Source organism: Gambusia affinis, linkage group LG15 (assembly GCF_019740435.1).
Source record: "Gambusia affinis linkage group LG15, SWU_Gaff_1.0, whole genome shotgun sequence".
Lineage (NCBI taxonomy): Eukaryota > Metazoa > Chordata > Actinopteri > Cyprinodontiformes > Poeciliidae > Gambusia > Gambusia affinis.
This window is the reverse complement of record NC_057882.1, coordinates 19,155,280-19,172,664: the sequence shown is the minus strand read 5'-3', so window position 1 is coordinate 19,172,664 and position 17,385 is coordinate 19,155,280. Positions and strand designations below refer to the sequence as shown.

The 17,385-nt window shown below is 40.9% G+C and overlaps 2 protein-coding genes across 2 annotated transcripts in view; one reads left to right on the top strand and one right to left on the bottom strand.

Annotated features, from left to right (window-relative positions):
- The window catches only part of gdpd5a (glycerophosphodiester phosphodiesterase domain containing 5a), a 34,902-nt gene that overhangs the window by 10,644 nt on the left and 6,873 nt on the right, over positions 1-17,385 (bottom strand). Inside the window, exons 2-4 of the mRNA XM_044140454.1 lie at positions 9,450-9,723; positions 5,101-5,275; positions 817-920 (exon numbers count right to left, since the gene is read on the bottom strand). Coding sequence (XP_043996389.1) covers positions 817-920; positions 5,101-5,217 — 221 coding nt within the window. The 5' untranslated portion in view covers positions 5,218-5,275; positions 9,450-9,723. The remainder of the gene's footprint in view (positions 1-816; positions 921-5,100; positions 5,276-9,449; positions 9,724-17,385) is intronic.
- Positions 11,719-14,016, top strand: LOC122844736 (clumping factor A-like). Its single transcript, XM_044140457.1, has 5 exons — positions 11,719-11,808; positions 12,599-12,689; positions 12,793-13,307; positions 13,403-13,476; positions 13,558-14,016. The coding sequence occupies exons 2-5, from the start codon at positions 12,601-12,603 to the stop codon at positions 13,570-13,572; spliced, it is 693 nt and encodes a 230-aa protein (XP_043996392.1). The 5' UTR covers positions 11,719-11,808; positions 12,599-12,600; the 3' UTR covers positions 13,573-14,016.

Below are 17,385 nucleotides of genomic sequence, written 5' to 3'. Positions count from 1 at the left end.
ACAAGAATCGCTGATTTAACTCTTGCTTTTGCCAAATGGGATTGCTTCAATTGTAAGTAAATAAGTAGCTGAGTTCAAAGCCGACAGAAAACGCAACTGTCACATTTAAAACTCTACAGGTCTACAGCTAGCATGTTGAATAATAAAGTTTATGACAATTCAGTGAGAGAATAAAAGAACAGGGTAGGATTGTTTGGAGAGACCCCTAAATCAAGGACACTAAGTCAGCAGACGTTGCTGCAGATGAGGCCAGAGTTGGTCTAGCCATCTCTAGCTCCATGCTGCCATTACTTATGAGCAAGACGATATTTAAACTCCTGTCTTTGAGAGAGAGACTGACCACCAACCCAGAGGATTCTGGTGCAAACTTCATCTATGGTCTTAATATAGGGATCACAAGGAAAAGATAAAGTCCTGAATTCCAGTGGTTGAACTGAACGTCCAACCTTAGAGACGGATTGTGGATCTCCATCATCCAGGAGGAAGGTGTAGTTGGATGAATAAGATCCCGTCTTTGTTGAATGGATTGCCAGGAGAAAACAACTCTCCTTTCTTATCTCAAAACAGAAGATGATTTGTGTCAATCTGAGCACACATACGGACTTATAAAACCAGTGCGCTTTTGGAAAATTGAGACCAAAGGTAAGATGATTTGCCATGATTTACATCACTGAGTTCAAAGAAAACCTAAAAAGAAATGTCCTATGTCTCTATATGTTGTTGGGGGGTATTGTGAGGTAAATTAGGATCCCTGTTCTTTCAAATATTCAATATTTTGCCCAATAAGTAAGTTACAACATAGAGGACAACACTTACCAGTTGAAGTCATTGAAGTCATTCTGAGCCACCAACCAAAAATAGGTCCAAAAGAGAAGGAGCAGAAAGGAACTACTCAAGATGGTGAACCATGCACACTCCCACTGTGAAGAAAAACAGTGAAAGAACCAAAACTGTTATCTGAATTGACATGTTCAGTCTGATTCAGGTTCAACACACTGCATCTAATGCTTTCTAGCATTTTCAGTTCTGCAAAAGTTTTTATCATTGCAACTTGTCATACTGTGTTTGTCCATATTCTATATCTGTTTGATTTAATGGTAAAAGTCCCAGATAAGGAAAACAGGACGCTATAATGCTTCAAACTTCAGCCAACTTACCAGCATTCAACCTTACATGAACTGGAAGACTAACCTGGAGCATCCAGAGATCCTGGAACAACATCCATAACCTCACACCTTTATTATTGAGCTGCTAACCCCACGCTATTTTTGAACCAATCAGATAAATGCATTGGAGCAATATTTCCATTAAATCCAGATGTGTTCAGGTATTCCAAAGTACATTCAGCACTTTGCTCTCAAATGCAAGACAAGAAGAGCTAATATGTTGTGTTATCATTCACTGCTGACGTTATCTACTAATGGAAACTAATGGAAATAAAAAAAAAAGAAAAAACACAAGTTTTTGAAAACGAGGTACACAAAACAGTGCTGGGTTTGAATCTCAACCTAGGGGTCTGTTTGTTTGCGTATTTTCCCTGTGCATGTGTGAGTTCTCTCTGGGTACTCCAGCTTCCTTCCGCAGTATAAAAAACATGTTTGTTGGGTGAATTTGCTTCAGTAATATCATAAAGTGTTGCTTCTCTCACTTCAGTGAAACTCCTGAAAGTAACATCACTGAATGAATAAGAATCACGTTTTCAAGAAAAATGCGCCACACACACAGACACACTCATAACATTCATGCTAAAGTCAGACTTCTTTTTTAACACCAGCTTTGTTGTTTTAATGTTATTTTTCATCTGCCGGTACCAACAAGACACAGTAAACACTATACTTACCTTGTTCTAACATACATGTACGCTACGTATTGTATTAGCTTTGTAAAAAAAATAACTTTTTGTATCTTGTTTTAATTTGTTATTACATAATTATATTATTTAAACTTTGCACATAACTTTTCTTTTGTCTGATGTTTTTTTTAAAAGTATTAAATCAGGTGTTCTGCTCAGCTGCTCAGTATTTAAGTATCCCTTTCTTACCCTCTTTTTTTTTAACTCATATTGTAGTACTTTCTTGGACAGCTACTTTTATTTGAGATAAAATATGTTGAAGTAGTACTACTCCCAGTAGAGTACAATTGTTTTGGTACTCCACCCACCTCTGCTCTGAAGTGTCTTTATGTATGAGTGTGTGAATGCCTGGTTGTTTGTCCTGTGTGTTTCTCTGTGACGTCCTGACTTGTGTAGCAAAGGTACAGAGACCTTCTGCGACACTGAAGGACTCTTCCCCTCAGTGGTTAACTGGATTAGAAACTAATCCAAGCTGAGGGGAGGAGTCCAGTATGATAGGTAACCCAAAGGATTCTGAAAAGCTTAGATTAACTTTTTAGCACACTGTGCCTGGACTATCCCTTTTCCAGAAGCTTATATAAAAGGCTCTGAAATGACAGAAGCGAAGGGTGACAGAAAATGCCATGACAAAAATTTGTTATAAAAAATTAAAATATAAAATTCACTTCAACCAACACTGGCTTTGGTTATTACAAAAACAAATTTAATTGTATGTGTGTGTGGGTTTTTTTTTGTTGCTATCTGGAAAAGGTATGGTTAGGTAAATTTATTTTATAGCACATTTTCAGCAACAAGGAAATACAAAGTGTTTAAATCAGAAGTGAGAAACAACAGCATGGTGAACTGAATTACACAACAGATGATACCGGAAGATTTCCAGTATGGGACCTATTTATTTCCTAAAGCGTTATTGAGTTGCCACAGATCTACGTCTGTGGCTCTCAGGGAGACAGTTTCTTTGTCAGGTTAGAATTCCACTTTCAGGCAAAGGGGTGAAGAAGAGTTCAAACGAGGCTGTGACTAACAAGACAAGATGAGAAAATCACCTTGGTGAAGATAAATGAGAAGAACAATTCTTCACTCTGAGCCGTAACTCACGGCCTCCTGTGGGGTTTGTCTTCTTGTTCCACTGATCAGAGACAAAGTGACCACATGTAACCCACCACTTATTCTTGTGCACAGCACTGCCACTTTGCTTGCCTCTTCTCCTCTTCTAACACTGTCGCTCTGCGCTGCAGTGGAAGCAGACGTTAGCTGTGTTTCCATTACAAATGTACGCGGGACTTTGTTGATATTCTGCTAAAGTCGAAAAAATAAAATAAAACTCAATTTTGCAACTGCAGTGTTTCCATTAAACAAGAAAAGCAAAAAAATAAAAAATAAAAATGATGTGAATAAGTTTGTTCATTCGATAAGTGACTTGCTCCTCGTGCCACTTCTTTGCCATTTCCACCAGTAGTAACATCTGGTTACGAAGCGAAAGAAATGTTTCCATTGCACTGATTTCAACAAAACCACCTCTTTATACTTTACATTGAAACACTAAAATTATTGTGTGCTTCCGTTAAGCGACATTCTTTTTATCGTTTCTTCGAAATGTCAAATTGTGACCTTTAAGGCTAAAGGAAACACAGCTGCTGTTTCTCTTTCTGAATGCTGGACCCTGCCAGAGTTTGATCACACTGAGGGAGACAACATGAAGCTTTGGAAATCACACAAACGTTGGCGAGTCAGCTGCGTGCTCGGACTGCTTTCCTCTTCTTTTTTTACACATTGACACTTCCCAGCTCTGAAACTGAGTAAATGGGCTAATTTATGGCAGAGCTGCTGTCGCTCTGTGACAAAATGAGACGTGCAGCAGCGGGGGATGTGGCAGCGCAGCGGGAAACCAACACAGCTGGATGTCTGGTTCATTTCAGTGGTCCACTAAATTTGCTGCAGCCTTTATGAAGAGGATCAGCTCCTGCAGTTACTGGGGCCTGATCTGGGAGGCCTGTAAGAATTCACCACATAGAAAGAATGAGATCAACATCTAAAGGTTTCGTTTCAGACTGTTGGAAATAACAATGGAAAGTCGTCTTAATCCAAATGTCCAAAGCCGAGCAATGAGATTATGACACGGAGACACAGGAAGTAAAAAGAGATGTAGATCCGATATAAATATCTGTATCGGTCGCAAACATAGATTGGGTATAGATGACAATATGCCCCATCTATAAGGATATATCTATTGAGTTTGGTTCTATGCTTTGTGCTCTGAGCGATGTCATGCTTTATTTGTTTTACATTATGTGTAAAATGACTAATTGTATCACTATTGATACAGAAAAACAGGTACAGATACAGATATCTGTATCGGTACTGAAAGTGGCTTGGGGCGAATCAACCAGGCTAAGCTAATCATCAACGTCATCAGATGTTGTCGTTGCTCTATTTCCTGGAGTAAACAGGAAGAAGAACTTGCAATCTAACATGGATCACACGTCTCAGAAAGATGGAGAGACGTTTTCAGGAATGTTACTGTAGGTTTTAATTGTTCTGTTATGTAACAGCTCTGCTAGTAATAATGTAGCGACACAGAGAAAGAAATGCCATTTTGAGCTAAATGTTCGCTAAGTCTGAAGTTATTTCTCTCCCTTTTTTGCAAATTAAATAGTTTTCAGAAAGCAAAAAAAACAAAAAAAAAAACTCAAAGGAGCATGAAAACCTTTGTTCAAAACATGGGGAAGTCATTTCAAATTTTTGTCTTTTTAAATGTGACACTTCAAAACGTGCGTCAAAAAAAGTGAAAATATTTCACCCTCCATATTACTATTTAACCATCACTAGATCTTTATATGTATCCTTATTTACACTGTAATTATGTCTTTTTTGCCTCCAACTGTGCAGCCAAATTGTTAATGCTTTACTTGTGGTAGACAGTTTTCCTATCTATTGTGTATAGATGCAGATATGCCGTTGCTAAACAGGTCAGGCCTCTGGCTTTCACTTTTCAACTAAAAATGGACATAATCCTTTTTTTTGTTGTAGATATCTTGTGAATAAGACAGTTTTTTAAGTTTCCACTTTAAGCATCAATAAATTATTTCCATAAATTGCCTTCATACAGTTTTAGAAAAGTGTCCAAAACACTTTTCTGCCTTTTTCCCTGAAAAAAATAAATAAACATAAAAAGATGATCTTTTGCAGACGCAGCTTTCTTTGTATCATAGCCATTTTATGGTTTCCATACTTTGTTCTTCTCTCACCTTGGAGCTCTCGTCTTGGGAACGCTGGTAGCGTTTCCAGCGGCAGCCGTAGATCCCGGTGACCAAAGACAGAAGAACCTGCTTCTCGTAGACCTGTAAGGGTTGGTGTTTCACCATGCTCCTTCAGCCTCAACGCGTCTCCAGTCCGTTAACATCCCACATACGACTGGGAACCCTGAAGAAGGCATAAGGAAGTTACTAAAGACCTCGGAAAAACATCCTCGTCCTTTTAGCAGCTAATTACACTTTCCTCTGCCTGATGTTATGTCATGAGGCACATACACTTTTTTTGGCCCAACAACATCAATATATTGCCAGCCTTTGGCCTTGGTTGGTGTGACGACACTTGTAAGAGCAGATCAACATACTGTTTACAGGTGACTCTTGTCTACCATAATGATATGGTTTCTGTTTAACCACCTTTGAGTCAGACTTAAAGATCAGGTACTGTTTCACTTTTAAAACTGAGAAATCAGTGGGTTGGTAGCGAAAAGGAGAAAGCAATCTGTCCAATATCTGGCACAAAACACCAATCCTTTCTTCTGGTTTCCTAAATAATATCCATCCATCCATTTTCTGTTCACCCTTTATCCCTAATGGGGTCAGGAGGGTTGCTGGTTCCTCTCCAGCTACGTTCCGGGCGAGAGGCGGGTTCACCCTGGACAGGTCGCCAGTCTGTCGCAGGGCAACACAGAAACAGACAGGATACACAACCATTCACACACTCACACCTAGGGAGAATTTAGAGAGCCCAATTAACCTGACAGTCATGTTTTTGGACTGTGGGAGGAAGCCGGAGAACCCGGAGAGAACCCACCATGCACAGGGAGAACATACAAACTCCATGCAGAAACCCCAGACCGAGAATCGAACCCAGGACCTTCTTGCTGCAAGGCAACAGCTCTACCAACTGCGCCACTGTGCAGCCCCTTAAATAATGTCTACGTGAAAAAATGTACATTCATAGTTCTATCTGTAATCTTAGTGTTATTCAACACTAGAGCTCATTCTGATTACCATAAAGTGTGTTGTGTATTAGTTTTGAAGAAGACAGACTGAAGTAAATAACTCGACCAAGCTAAATCACTCTTTTTCAACAAGTAATGAATATGTCTTTGATGGTCAAAAATTTAAGTATTATGCTTGAAAAGTGTGGCTGAAAAAAGACACGATTAAACACAAAAAGAGAGGCAGATGTATTATCACATATATTAAAAACCTGTAAAAGGTTTGCTCCTTTTTTTGTGCGTTTTGGAAACTACTGCATGTTAACTCAATTCAAGTGATGCAGAGCACATATAAACCCGGCTTCGTCTCCTTTTAGCAACCAAATCAGCAATAAGGAAAAGGTTTTTCATGTAGGACATTATTCTACTCTGAAATCTAAATTTTCCTCACCCATATTGTTGAAGAGATCCTGGAACAAATAGTAATTTCCTTCACAGATAAAGGTCAGTTTCCTGGTCAACTTCGACAAAACCAACTGCTCCTTTGTCCTTATCTCTTAACAGGGAAAACATGGAGGATGGCCAAGTTAAATCTGCCTGACTGTGGACGGATTAATTTCCACTTGTGTGGAACATAAACTTAAAAAAAAACAAAACAAAGTATGATTGAAAGGCAAAGAAAATCACAATGGTGACCAAATACATTGTGGTCTCTACATGATCTAAGCCTTGTTTGTCTTCTTTCGGGATTGTAAACCCGCAGTGTGTGGAGCAAACGATGGATTCAGTCTAGTATAGAAAAAGATTTGGGAGACAGTGTCACCCAAGCTGTAGTCTGGCAATGCATCAGAGGTACACAATATTAGAAAATCAAAACAATATTAGAGTTAAATGTTTCAGCCAACATTTGTTTTGAATTGTTTTACAATCAAATAGATGTTTAATGTTGTAGTTTTTTTTTGTTTTGTTTTTTTACCACAGATTTGTTTTGGATGATTTTATGTTCCCGTGGAATCTAACAGTGAGAAAATAAATGTTTTGTGAAGAACTTGGATTCTGAATAAATTGTTCTGAACTCCAACTTGAGAAAATATTTTAAAAAATTTTGTTATTGTTGAACTGCAAACAGGGTCTTGTAACTAAAGGTGTTTTTTGTTTTTTTTTTGTTTACTTCTTAATGATATAAAATATTTTTTTTTCTATCAAAAATTGTGATTGTTGTCAATAGAATCCAGTTTGGTGTTGGGCTCCTTTAGAACCTAGACTTTGAAATTAAATAGCCCAATTTAATTGAGAAAACAAGTAGAGTGGTTGCACAGCTGTAATACTCATTGATTATGGAGCAAACAAAGTGTAAGTTTTTTTGCATGAATTTCAGACAACGCTCGGTTGTGTTTCATCTCTCACAAAAACCTCCTGCTTCCAGCTCTGAGGCTTTCATTAAAGTCGATGAAATTCTGAACAGGTTCAAATACCAATCAGTAAAATAAAATATGTCCAATATAGAGTTCAGAAAAAAACACACAAAAAAAACGAACAGGGTGCGTCAAATAAAAAGCAATAGCGTGGAATGAAAACAGAAAATGAGTACAACAGCTTGAGAGGAAACAGGAACGGTCATGTCAACAGTCTTGGCTGTATTTCAGATAATTAAAACACAAAAAAACAAATCAATAATTATTGATATGAAACGCTTGTAACATGTTATGTTTTTCAGACATATCAGACACTCCTCAGGTACTTTCTATCAGCAGCCTTGGATTTTACTTAGTAGTGTCATGGTGAAGGGAGCTAGGTACAAATAAACTCACATCTTCATAAAAAAAGAAGCATTTTTTAGTTTCTTCTTTACAATTACTATTTTGTATTGGTTTATCACATACAGTGACAATAAAATATACTGACGTTCAATTGTGCTTCTGTGGAAAAGTTGACTTTTTAGTAAGCAAACACCTTCATTGACGTTAGTCAAAATCCTTCTTAAAAAGTCTTATTTTTTCCCCCCTTACTTTCTCATCCGAACCGAATCTTGACTCAAACAATACAATAATCCCTAATCTTAGCCACTCAGCTTCCACAAAGCCTTTATCGCGTTTGTCCATTACCATCTGAGGTTCTGTTGTCCGTTTCCACTCTGTCACAAATACTTACACCGATAACGTCTTTAATCTCCCACTGAACCTGGCCTGAAAGCGCTTTCCATCGTCGACAAACACTCAATACCCTCTCCGAGGAAACCGTGGGAGGGTTCAAGCAGGAAACAAAGGCAATGAGATTAGCAGCTGCCCAGCTAAGCAGGACACGAGACGAGCTCAAGTTGAGGTGAGACGCTCTGGGCAGAGCTTTCTGCCAGGACAGTGAGTGACTGAGGCAACAGCACAGTTTTAGTTATGCTGCACAAATGAGAAGTGTTGATATATCTTCTAATTAAGTTGGCTTATTTTTTTTAGTATTTGCTGTGCTGATTTAAGCACTCGGCGTTCATTGACCTATCGTTGCCAAACAACCACACAAGACTGCAAAATCCTCAGCAATGAGCAGACACACGTTTCCACAAGAGGCATCTGACATAGGACAGGGAAAGAAGTCAATTATTGTCTGTTGGTGGGGAATATTCAGGTGGACCAGGAACAAAGTGACTGGAACTCAATATATACAAAAATAAAAACATAAAAGACTATTAGAAATACAGTTAAGTACAATATGACCCCCCAAAAATGTGCAACTGTGTAGGATATTCAAAGAAATGAACAAAATGTGCATTGTGCATTGTTTACAAGAAGCATATGATGTACTGTTTATTTAGTAACATTTAAACCATATTAGTCTCATAAACAAGGTTTTACAGGAGGTAGGTACCTACTCAACATTTTAAAAGTGAACTTTTCTTCTTTCAATTGTTGAACATTTATCTGCTGAGCTTTTCATTTGACTTTATTCACTGTTTTTTTTTTTCTTTAAACGTTTCTCAGCTGATTCATGAATCAGAACACGATTAAAGAATTAGAATATATACTTTTCCGTTAATTCCGGATTTTATTTGTTGTAGCTTTTATTTGCAGTTGAATCAGTTTAATTACATTTTTGTGGTAGCTGTTGTTTTTTTTTTTGGTTTTTTCTTTTTGTTTTTAATCAATCTGTAGCGCAAATATAACATTGACCGAATTATCTGTGATTATTTAAGTCAACTATAACAATTAACCTTTTCAGAAATTCCATAACTTGTTTTTTCCAGAACGAGACTGTATATTAAAAGTCCCGTTTTGATAGTGAAACTGTCTGAATGTACGTTCAATAGCCCACCTTTACTACGTTTATTACAAGAAGTCGACAATGATCCCGCTGCGGGCCAAGAGAGAGATTATATGAAGATAATCCAATAAAGAGCGAACAAACACTCACCTTGTCTTCTCCGCAGACTTCCTCACCTTCTCAGGGTTGAACACTTACAAACTCCCTATTTATTTCCACGGACCTTCACATCTCTTCCCAAATAAAAGCTTCAGACAGGAAAGGAAGATGACTGAGCAGCCTTCTCCCGCGAACCAGCGGCCCACATCAGTCTTCACAACACCGGACTGTCCAGAACCTGAGGTGGTTTCTCTACCTGAGCGCGCGTGGCTGAGCTGCAGTTACTAATCCGTGTGACACGATGTGGGAGGAGTTACGAAATACACTGGGAAAAGAAAAAGAAGAAGAAGAAGCAGTTTACTACGACCCCTGAGAACCCCAGACAGTTCTTTGTATTTCAACAAGGTGTTCACTGTAACTTCAACCACCAGAAGGAACTGAATGTTGGTGGTTTAAACCAAACTGCAAAACTGATGCAAAAATCATCTGAGGTTATATTTCTGTCTTTTCTTAACAAAAACTAATTGTTTATCAATATACCTGACAGAAACATTTAACATGTAGTTTCTTCAGTTTATATTGTTTCTTGATATTGCAGCCATACATACAACTATTTAATGCTGCAAAATCAAACAGGCTTTCATACAGTAGTTTTTTTTCTTTCATGACTTAAATTTCTCTAGATAAATCCTTCAGATATTTTCTCAACATCTGACATTGACCATATTAGAATTTTGAGTCTTCTGCTGCTTAATAAAAAGCTTTTATTTCTAGATCAGCATGCAGGCTTCACTGGGCAGTGTGTGTTTAGCTGAAATAGGAGGCGCTCACCCAGCAACCACTGGACCTCCACTGACTGAGAGAGGAATGAATAACTCACAGAATGGATCATCAGCTAACGCAACACATCTGAGCAACAGAAAAATCTCAGATCTCCATAACTCCTTATTTTATATCTTCAAAACAATTGTGTTTGTCGTGAAGTTTAAATATTTGCAAATCTTTTTCTACATGTTGCCCACTAACTTGCATGTCAGTCTTACTGTCACATTCCAATTTCGCATTGCTGATGTAGGACCTTTGGGTTATAAGAATAAAGTGAAACTTTCCATATGTTTAGTCAAGAATACGCCGATCCTCCACCTTCCTCTCTCCACCTTGATGCTGTTTAGATGAGAACCATCTCAGTGTCATAAGGTGGAGCACGCAGGCAAAGAGTTGGAGCAGATGAGTAACATCCTGTAAGCTATCTATTCCCGGCTCAGCAGTAGCAGATTAACTGTTGGTTTTGGGATAATTACGGCAGATCCCTTTAATCCCAAACATTTGGCAGGGAAGGTCTTCTAACTAGAAGTTTTCCAGCAAGGGAAAAGGAGCTTTGTGTTTTTAACTTCAACATTTCATATGAGTGATCTCACGGTAGCCAATACAACGTTATTAATTAGGGCAACTTCATCCTGAAAAATAAGGATTCCTTTTTGTTGTCTTCTTATTCTACCGCAAGTATTTGTTGACCTCTAGTGGCCGCTTACAGTAACTACATTTACTGGACAACGTTGAAGTAGTTAAAAACCTGAAGAAAGAGAGTATTTTCCGAAGCCCCTATGGTGTAATATGTATTCGTAATAGTCATTATTTTACTTTAAGTGATTAATAACGAGAATGGTGTATTTACATCTATTTGTAACTCGAATAATGATTATTCATTTAGCCCTTGTTTGTAATGTAACGCCTAAAATAAAATAGGTATACCCTATGATGTTTAAACAATTGCTTAAATGAGTGAATAATTGGTTTAAATTACAGAATGCTAGTCATCCTTTCTAAATAAATAAATAAATAAATAAATAAATAAATAAATAAATAAATAAATAAATAAATAACAATAGAGTTGATATCAGTTTTGTCGTTATCAATTGTATCTTTAGTAATGATAACAACAAGCTGTTATTATTCATATTATTGTTGTCGTTATAAATAAGTGAAAGGCAGTTCTTTATCAAACTTTCGAATCGGAGAGCTTAAAATCTGAAGCAAACTTCGCTGCCTTTTGGCTCCTAACAGGTACAAAATGACTTTAGAACAGTAAGAGTTTAAAGATGGATTCTTACGGCATAAATAAATAAATAAATAAATAAATAAATAAATAAATAAATAAATAAATAAATAAATAAATAAATAAAATACGATGCTGTCTAGCTGGTATATTTCAGTCGCGTTTGCGCGCACGTGAGCGTGGAACTTTGGGTCAAATCTGAATTCAACATGACTCGACTGAGAACGTGACGTAACAGGTGAGTTTCTCTGCTTTGGTGCAAAACTCCTTCTGTGCAGCCAGAAGGAGTCGATCCTTTGAAGAAGTTGGACAAGCTTAGATTTGCTCTACAGTTTCTGTCGAGATTACGACAAAGTGAGTAACGTGTGGTCTGAAATAGTGCAGAATTGTAATTAAGATACTGAATAAGATGTACGCAAAAAAATAGGAAATAATTGGATAAGAAAACAGAAAAGAAATTAAATGAAGAAAAAAAGTACAATTAGTAAAAACAGAAACAATATTTTTTCTAACTGTTTTTTTCCTAAGTCACACACACACACACACACACCCGCACACACACGCACACACACACTCACACTAACTAACTAACTAACTAACTAACTAACTAACTAACTAACTAACTAACTAATTAACTAACTAACTAACTAACTAACTAACTAACCAACTAATCAACTAACTAACTAACTAGTTTGCTACATAGCTAACTAACTAATAAGTAATATTATTTTAATGTTTTTAACCTTAAGAAAGTAGGTATCAAAGAATATATAAATGGCAATAATAATGAACATCTTGTACAAAGTGGATGTAAAAGATATCAGCAATAAATCCACAATTTATTGTGGAGTTAAATGTTACACATAGTTTTCTCTACTATCACCATTTGTCCAAAAGCAAACAAAACTAACAGCAAAAATACACCCAGTTGAACAGCATCAAACATCAAAAGGAAATATTGTTCTAAAAGCAACGTGTCTATAAACAAAAGTCTACAAAATTCATAAAATTAGAAATAATGTATCAGAGCAACATGCTGCCACCAATAGCAGCGCAATGCTAGAGTCCAGTAATATGGCGTATAAAAGTGCTCTGTCTATGCTAATCACTGATCTTCTCTCCATGTCTCGCTTTCTGTTTACAGTCATGATGAGAAGAAGCACTCGACTCATGTCAAGGGGTTACTACAACTCAGATGGACTGCCGACCGTCTCCTACAAAGAGTCTTCATTCAAGTAAGCTGGACAAGCAATACGTCCACTTTTACGTATATTTCTAACGCAGTCCTCTGCTGTCTTCAATGTAACTAAGGTCTTTTTTATCATTTGACTCATGCAGAATCTTCAGAAAGCGAAGGAAACCTAGATTTGCCAACCCGAATGTAGAAATCATTCCTGAGAGAGACGTGAACTTGGGCGTAGACGCGGACTCAGACTCAGAAACCATTGTTTACCCTGAGTTTGACGTGGAGACGAACGCAGACACCATCCCGTACACGGACTTTGACTTAGAGATAGACAACATCGCACACACAGACTTAGGCACGGACTCAGACGCAGAAACCGTCACATACACAGTGTTAGACACGGACTCAGACACAGAAACCGTCACATACACGGTGTTAGACACGGACTCAGACACAGAAACCATCCCAAACATAGACTCGACTATAGATTCATACACAGAACCCATCTGTCACCAAGGCTTGAACATGAACACTGAAGCACGGATGATAGCAGAAGAAGTAATCAACTTTGAAAACAAAAGGATGACCACCGGAAGTAAGATGTTCCCCAAAAAGAAATACAAGGAGAACATTAGCCTGTTCTTTATCACATGCCTCGTGCTTTTTGGTAACCGCCTTATTTAAAAACATTTTGAGATTCTGTGTTTTAAAGTAAATGTCATTGACCTGATGTCTTCTGCTTTGTCTCTGCTCATTGATCAGTTCTGGCTTACCCGATTTATGCCATGAGCTTCCCACCTGATGAGTCTCCTGTATCCCTTTGTGTAGGGGCCATGGTATGTGTTCAACATTGCATCTTTTTATCCACACTATACAAACATTAGTCAGATCATGTCTAACTCTCCTCTCATTCACAGGCGTCCAGTGCATAGGAAAGATCCGATAGAGAAGACTCTGACAACAAATGACTACTGTCTCCCACCATAAATTATCATTAGTATCACAGGACAGGACACTGCTTTCAGCGAATATCACTGAAATCGCTCCTCAGTTTTCTCTGTAGCTTATGATTTCTCACTAGCTATGTGTCTGTGTTTTAAGGTGCAAATCAGATCCACACAGGACAGAGGTATGGACAGGTAAGTATGGAGGTAAGAACGTCTACACGAGTTCAATCAAGCTGAAAACTAACAACCTATACCTACCTATCTATAGATCTATCTATCTATAGATCTATCTATCTATAGATCTACCTATCTATAGATCTACCTATCTATAGATCTACATATAGAAAGATAGATCTATCTCCCTCCATCTCTCCCTACACACATTCCTCTTGTCCTCCCTCCTTCTCTTTCTCTCTTCCTCCCTAAAACCCATTCCTCTCTTCCTCCCTCCATCTCTCCCTCCCTCCACCCATTCCTCTCTTCCTCCCTCCCTCCACCCATTCCTCTCTTCCTCCCTCCATCTCTCCCTCCCTCCACCCATTCCTCTCTTCCTCCCTCCATCTCTCCCTCCCTCCACCCATTCCTCTCTTCCTCCCTCCATCTCTCCCTCCCTCCACCCATTCCTCTCTTCCTCCCTCCATCTCTCCCTCCCTCCACCCATTCCTTTCGTCCTCCCTCCATCTCTCCCTCCCTCCACCCATTCCTCTCTTCCTCCCTCCATCTCTCCCTCCCTCCACCCATTCCTCCCTTCCTCCCTCCATCTCTCCCTCCCTCCAACCACTCCTCTCCTCCTCCCTCCTTCTTTTCCTCCCTCCCTCCACCCATTCCTCTCTTCCTCCCTCCATCTCTCCCTCCCTCCACCCATTCCTCTCTTCCTCCCTCCATCTCGCCCTCCCTCCACCCATTCCTCCCTTCCTCCCTCCGTCTCTCCCTCCCTCTACCCACTCCTCTCTTCTTCCCTCCATCTCTCCCTCCCTCCACCCATTCCCCTCTTCCTCCCTCCATCTCTCCCTCCCTCCACCCATTCCTCTCTTCCTCCCTCCATCTCTCCCTCCCTCCACCCACTCCTCTCTTCCTCCCTCCCTCCACCCATTCCTTTCTTCCTCCCTCCATCTCTCCCTCCCTCCACCCATTCCTTTCGTCCTCCCTCCATCTCTCCCTCCACCATTCCTCTCTCCCTCCCTCCATCTCTCCCTCCCTCCACCCATTCCTCTCTTCCTCCCTCCATCTCTCCCTCCCTCCACCCATTCCTCCCTTCCTCCCTCCACCCACTCCTCTCTTCCTCCCTCCTTCTTTTCCTCCCTCCCTCCACCCATTCCCCTCTTCCTCCCTCCATCTCTCCCTCCCTCCACCCATTCCTCTCTTCCTCCCTCCATCTCTCCCTCCCTCCACCCATTCCTCCCTTCCTCCCTCCGTCTCTCCCTCCCTCTACCCACTCCTCTCTTCTTCCCTCCATCTCTCCCTCCCTCCACCCATTCCCCTCTTCCTCCCTCCATCTCTCCCTCCCTCCACCATTCCTCTCTTCCTCCCTCCATCTCTCCCTCCCTCCACCCACTCCTCTCTTCCTCCCTCCCTCCACCCATTCCTTTCTTCCTCCCTCCATCTCTCCCTCCCTCCACCCATTCCTATCTTCCTCCCTCCATCTCTCCCTCCACCAGTCCTCTCTTCCTCCCTCCATCTCTCCATCCCTCCACCCATTCCTCTCTTCCTCCCTCCATCTCTCCCTCCCTCCACCATTCCTCTCTTCCTCCCTCCATCTCTCCCTCCCTCCACCCACTCCTTTCTTCCTCCTCCTCCATCTCTCCCCTCCCTCCACCCATTCCTCTCTTCCTCCCTCCATCTCTCCCTCCCTCCACCCACTCCTCTCTTCCTCCTCCATCTCTCCCTCCCTCCACCCATTCCTCCTTCCTCCCTCCATCTCTCCCTCCCTCCAACCACTCCTCTCCTCCTCCCTCCTTCTTTTCCTCCCTCCCTCCACCCATTCCTTTCTTCCTCCCTCCATCTCTCCCTCCCTCCACCCATTCCTCTCTTCCTCCCTCCATCTCTCCCTCCCTCCACCCATTCCTCCCTTCCTCCCTCCATCTCTCCCTCCACCCACTCCTCTCTTCCTCCCTCCTTCTTTTCCTCCCTCCCTCCACCCATTCCTTTCTTCCTCCCTCCATCTCTCCCTCCCTCCACCCATTCCTCTCTTCCTCCCTCCATCTCGCCCTCCCTCCACCCAATCCTCGCTTCCTCCCTCCGTCTCTCCCTCCCTCTACCCACTCCTCTCTTCTTCTCCATCTCCCTCCCTCCACCCATTTTTCCTCCATCTCTCCCTCCCTCCACCCATTCCTCTCTTCCTCCCTCCATCTCTCCCTCCCTCCACACTCCTCTCTTCCTCCCTCCCTCCACCCATTCCTTTCTTCCTCCCTCCATCTCTCCCTCCCTCCACCCATTCCTTTCTTCCTCCCTCCATCTCTCCCTCCACCATTCCTCTCTTCCTCCCTCCATCTCTCCATCCCTCCACCCATTCCTCTCTTCCTCCCTCCATCTCTCCCTCCCTCCACCATTCCTCTCTTCCTCCCTCCATCTCTCCCTCCCTCCACCCACTCCTCTCTTCCTCCCTCCTTGTCTTCCTCCCTCCCTCCACCCATTCCTTTCTTCCTCCCTCCATCTCTCCCTCCCTCCACCCACTCCTCTCTTCCTCCCTCCATCTCTCCCTCCCTCCACCTATTCCTCTCTTCCTCCCTTCATCTCCCCTTCCATCTCTCCCTCCCTCCACCCTTCCTCCCTCTCTTCATCTCTCCCTCCCTCCATCTCTGCCCTGGTTTGCATCTCCAGTCCCCAGCCGGTCGAGGCAGATGACCGCCCATCCTGAGCCTGGTTCTGCTGGAGGTTTCTTCCTGTTAAAAGGGAGTTTTTCCTCCCCACTGTTGCCCAGTGCTTCCTCACGATGGGGGATTGTGTCGAAGAATTCATGCAATCAGCTGGTTTTGTTACCTAAATAAACTGAATTTGCCTGAGATGTCTTTGCTGTGTGCTTTGTACACTGTGAGGAACCTTCAATTCAATTCAAAGATACTTTATTTGTCCCAAAGGTAAAATAAATGGTGTTGTGTCTTATATCATCTAAGTATCTTCAGTGGGTTGTTATGGATGGGGAGGAAGGATCTCCAGTGGCAGTCAGTCTTGAAAACTGATGAAGCTGAAGAAGCCTCTGAATGAAGACACTGCTGCTGTATGACAGTCTCAGATTATTTACTGAGTACTGGCAAAATATTTTAAGCATGAATAAGAGTGAAGTTGTAATCTCTCCTTAATTGAGAAGACCCTGCATCATCATCATCATCATCGTCATCGTCATCATAATCATCATCATCCCTGCTGCTGGCCTCTTGTCTAATGCTCCCTGCCTTTGCTCTTTCTATTGTGTCAACAAAGATTTTTTTATCAAGCAACAGTGAGCACAACGTCTGCATAGAAAAGAAAGAGGATTGTTTTTTTTTTGTTCTTTTAGCAAGGGAAGTAACAAAGGTAACAACATTACCATTCTTGTCAAATAGCTTAACTGGTTGACAAGTTATAATGGCATCATTTAATCATCATTTAACTAACATTTTCTGCATCCAACAGAATTACTGATAGGGCCAGTATCATGTCAAACTGACTGTTTTGAATGCTACCTAAATCTCTCATGAACATCAAGTATGTCTGGTTTTCCCATCCAACCCAAACTGAACAAAAATGGCTCCAGAGCTGCAGGGACTAAGTGTATTGGCAGCTCTGTGCTGGATATACATCCGCTGCTTCTGCTACTTC